General features: G+C 28.4%; 1 protein-coding gene and 1 long non-coding RNA gene across 2 annotated transcripts in view; one reads left to right on the forward strand and one right to left on the reverse strand.

Moving 5' to 3' along the window:
* Positions 1-794, reverse strand: part of LOC107635608 (isoflavone 7-O-methyltransferase-like) — a 2448-nt gene extending 1654 nt beyond the window's left edge. The window contains exon 1 of the mRNA XM_016339123.2: positions 260-794. Within this exon, the coding sequence (XP_016194609.1) occupies positions 260-731 (472 nt within the window). The 5' untranslated portion in view covers positions 732-794. The remainder of the gene's footprint in view (positions 1-259) is intronic.
* Positions 3013-3914, forward strand: part of LOC110271384 — a 19644-nt gene continuing 18742 nt past the window's right edge. The window contains exon 1 of the long non-coding RNA XR_002362076.1: positions 3013-3037. This is a non-coding gene — a long non-coding RNA (uncharacterized LOC110271384). The remainder of the gene's footprint in view (positions 3038-3914) is intronic.

Raw genomic sequence — 3914 nt, forward strand, 5'->3', positions numbered from 1 at the left:
AAGATAATATATTTATATATGAAAAATTTTATTACTTTAAATTAGTTAACAACTAAAAAATTAAATTGAATATAATAAGATAATATATTTATATATGAACAATTTTATTATTTTAAATTAGTTAACAACTAAAAAATTAGACCGGTTCAATAATTAACAAATTATTATCGTTTTTTTTATCTTATTATGTTATTTATTAAGACCAAAAATGGAACTTAAAAATAGACATTTATTCAAAACGGAAAGAAATATTTCATACCTGTTCCCATGGCGACGGCAAATGGTGTTTGATTTCCCTCATCATGAATCCACTTCCCAAGTTGTTGGTATGAACTTGAGAAAGTAGGGTCAAGCATAAGGTCAACCATTGGAGCTAAACAATAATCACTACCTCTAACAAGGAGCTTTGAGACATAAGTAAGAGCATATGCTTCCTTTTCTTCTTCATCTTGGTTAATTTTTACCATGTCAAAGAATCCATTGTGTGCAAGATAACGCATTAAACGGTGCACACCACTTACCTTAGCCAGTGGAACTTTCAAAGTTGACACCAACTTATGAAGAGTCATAGGTTGACCATGGCTGTGGATTATGTTTGGTATGCTTTGGTCAACACACCACTTAAGGCAAAGAGAGTCAAAGAAGGCAAAAAGGTGTTTATACAAGTGAACTTGACCTTCAAAGATCTCATCTGCTTCACGGCCACTAATGAATAATGAAAATGATGCCATGATGACGATGATAGTTATAATGATGAACTCGGATATTCTTAATCAAAAATTAAAAAGAAAGGATTATTTTATGTTATGATGATATCAAAGGTTTTATGATTGAAAAGTCTAGAATTTAATCTTAAATTCTAAAAAAATTTTAAGTATAAAACGAAAAAAAATCTAAAAAAATTTTATTGATCTCCAAAGGGAAATTGATTTGTCCGTGCACTGGGGGTGGCCAAGCTATAGCGATTTCAAGCAGGGTGTCGTCAGAGAGGAAGAATTATACGTCGGTTAGGACTGAACACCGCAACAGAAATACCTGCAAAAGATATTCTCACGCTCAAGTTAATAAAGAGTTTTAGTGAGTATATCAAGCGAATATAACACTGAAACTAAAACCTGATCCTTAGCTGAAGATATGTACTCGGCTTTATAGATGCTGCTTCACTCGTTTGTTGCGGATAAATCCAAAGTTGTAGGTTGGTTATTGTGTTCCTTTTTGGGAGATCAGATTTTGTTGAACACATTTCTTATCTTTAAATATGCGGGCCCGACCTTATTGTTTTTGTTTCGACTTTTATGGGTGGCCGAGGTATAGATTACATATCAGAAATAATAGGTCCAATTTGGACAACTAATAAAAGAAGTGATAAGTACCAACCTTATTACAACATAGAAAGAAAGAGATAAAAAAAGGAACGGGAAGAAGAAACATTATGGGTGAGCTTCAAAGAACTCTGTAACCGCGTTCTTCACCCAACAATTTCTTGGCACCATCGGTAGAGACTTAACTCCAAGGAAGGTGAGTTCATTAAATTAAGTTCCTGCCATACTTTAAGTGATTGGGGGCAATTTATTAAGCTATGAACAATTGATTCTGGTTCTATTCTGCATCTAGGGCAATTGGCAGAGAAATTGGGAAATCTACTCGGAAACCGCTGGTTCACAGGGATACCTTCATGAATAGCTCGCCACACAAAAAGCTTGGTCTTTAATATTCTTTAATATATCTTTTTTTATTAATGTAATTTTTTTTTTAAAAAATTATGTCAAATATATTATTTTTTAATTAAACTAAGAAAGAAAAATTGGAATTTAATATTCTTTTAAATAATAGCAAATTGATCACTTTTTAATTTTAATATGTTTCAATAATTAATTAGTAACACTTGATATTCTAAAGAAAAATTAAAAAATATAATGATGTCGTCCTTAACAATATATATTATATAAGGCAGAAACTAGTTGAAATTAAACTATAAACACAAGCATACAAGGCAAATACACACATTTACCGAGAAACCAAGGCAATAGAATTAGAGCGGTCAAACGGTCCAACTTCATCAATTTAGGTTTGGCTTTTTTAAATAGGAACCACTTTAATAAACACAATTAAAATCTTTTTTTTAAGACGTTTATATGTGTTTTATTAAACTGGTTAATAATTTATTTTTTAATAAATTAAAAAAAATTAATTTATTATAGTAACAATAATAAATTTAAAAAAATTAAATTTATTGTTATTGCAATAAAAATATCGGTTTTATTCAAATTTGTTAAAAAATTTAAAAATAACCAGTTCATTAATACATCCAACAATAATGTGACACGTAAACGTCTTTACAAAAAGACATTTTACGTGTTTTTATGGGAGTATCCCCTTTTTAAATTTGTGAATTATACGAGTTAGTCTGTTTATTTTTTATTATTTGAGTTTTAATTTTTTAAGTCCAAAGCATTTGTGCCTTATCTAATGGGTTAAACGGATTGATTGGTTTATTTTCTAAAAAATTAGTTAAAAAATTTTAAGCTAATTTTTTTTAACAAACAATATCATTTTCTTACCAAGAATTTTAAACAAAATTTGTTAGTGAGCCAGGTCAGATTTTTGGATTGAATAAAAAAAAAATTATTTGTAGAAAATGAAAAAAAATTAAATGAGTCGACTGTTTATTTTGTAGGCTAGTTTATTTTATTTTATTTTGTTAAATGAACTACTTAGTTTAACTAGTTATTTTTTGGATTAATCGGGATGAAACCATTAAATCTAAAATTTAAATAGACTAAGTTTTAAAAATAAAAATTTCTGTTTAAATGAATAAACTTGTTAGTTTGACGAATTTAAGCTATTTTGACGACCTAACTAGAATCTCTTGATGCTAGCTAGTTTCGTATACCATCATTTTCAATAAGTTAGCATCGGATTATTATAAACGAACTATCTAGCATTCATCTTTTTAAAGACAAAGAATTACTTTGGTAGTATATTATTTAGCATGTAAAATCAGAGAATGATTCTAGAAGTTAGTTAGCTATGCTTAGTCAGCTCAATTTAGTTAAGTTGTTATTATTAGTTAATGAAATTAGTTAGAGTTTTACAAGTCATTTTTTTGCTATTCTCTCTGTCAGACTCAAGTCTAATATTTTTCATGGTATCATAACTTGATCTCTAACCATAGCTTTTGTAACATTTACAGCAATTCCAATTTCAATGAAGTTCGATAAAAATAATTTGTTGCAATAAAAAGATCAAATTGAATCAACAATTAAAGAAAACGATTATTTGATGAGTCACATAACCGGAAATGGAATTTCAAAGAAGTTCCTCACATCAGAAGCTAGTGGAATCATAAATCTTGAATATGTAAAATGAAAGAAACAAGATCCTCTCCTCAAATCTTGAATCCTTGCCTCAATGGCAAAGCCATTCTTGGTTGTGTATTCACTTTTCATATATAGAAAAAGTTAGGATATGTTTGATTTATGTTTTTTATTTTTAATATTTTTTATGTTTTGAATTTTGTAAAAAAAGAAATAAAAATAGTGACAATAAAATCTTATTTTCTGTTTTTACTTTATGTCACTTTTTCTTTTAAAAAATCTAAAAAATAGAAAATACTGAAAAAAAAAAAAATGCAAACCAAACGCATTTTTATAATTTCATTTCTCTTCTCAAATTAAAACTAAGGTGATGCAATCGAAGAATAAACTTAGTTCAATCAAAATTCTTGTTTCGGTAAATGAATATTTGCTTGAAATAACTCACTGATTTCAGTGGAAGAACGAGTATGTAAGTGGTGTGAAGGTAGAAGTAGCTATGAAGCTCAAGGATCTCAATTCAAAATTCAAAATGACATTGTTGCATAACATAAACCTTAACTTTATTCAGTACATAGCGTCCAAAATCACTCATCACTC

The sequence above is a fragment of the Arachis ipaensis genome, chromosome B04 (assembly GCF_000816755.2).
Source record: "Arachis ipaensis cultivar K30076 chromosome B04, Araip1.1, whole genome shotgun sequence".
NCBI lineage: Eukaryota > Viridiplantae > Streptophyta > Magnoliopsida > Fabales > Fabaceae > Arachis > Arachis ipaensis.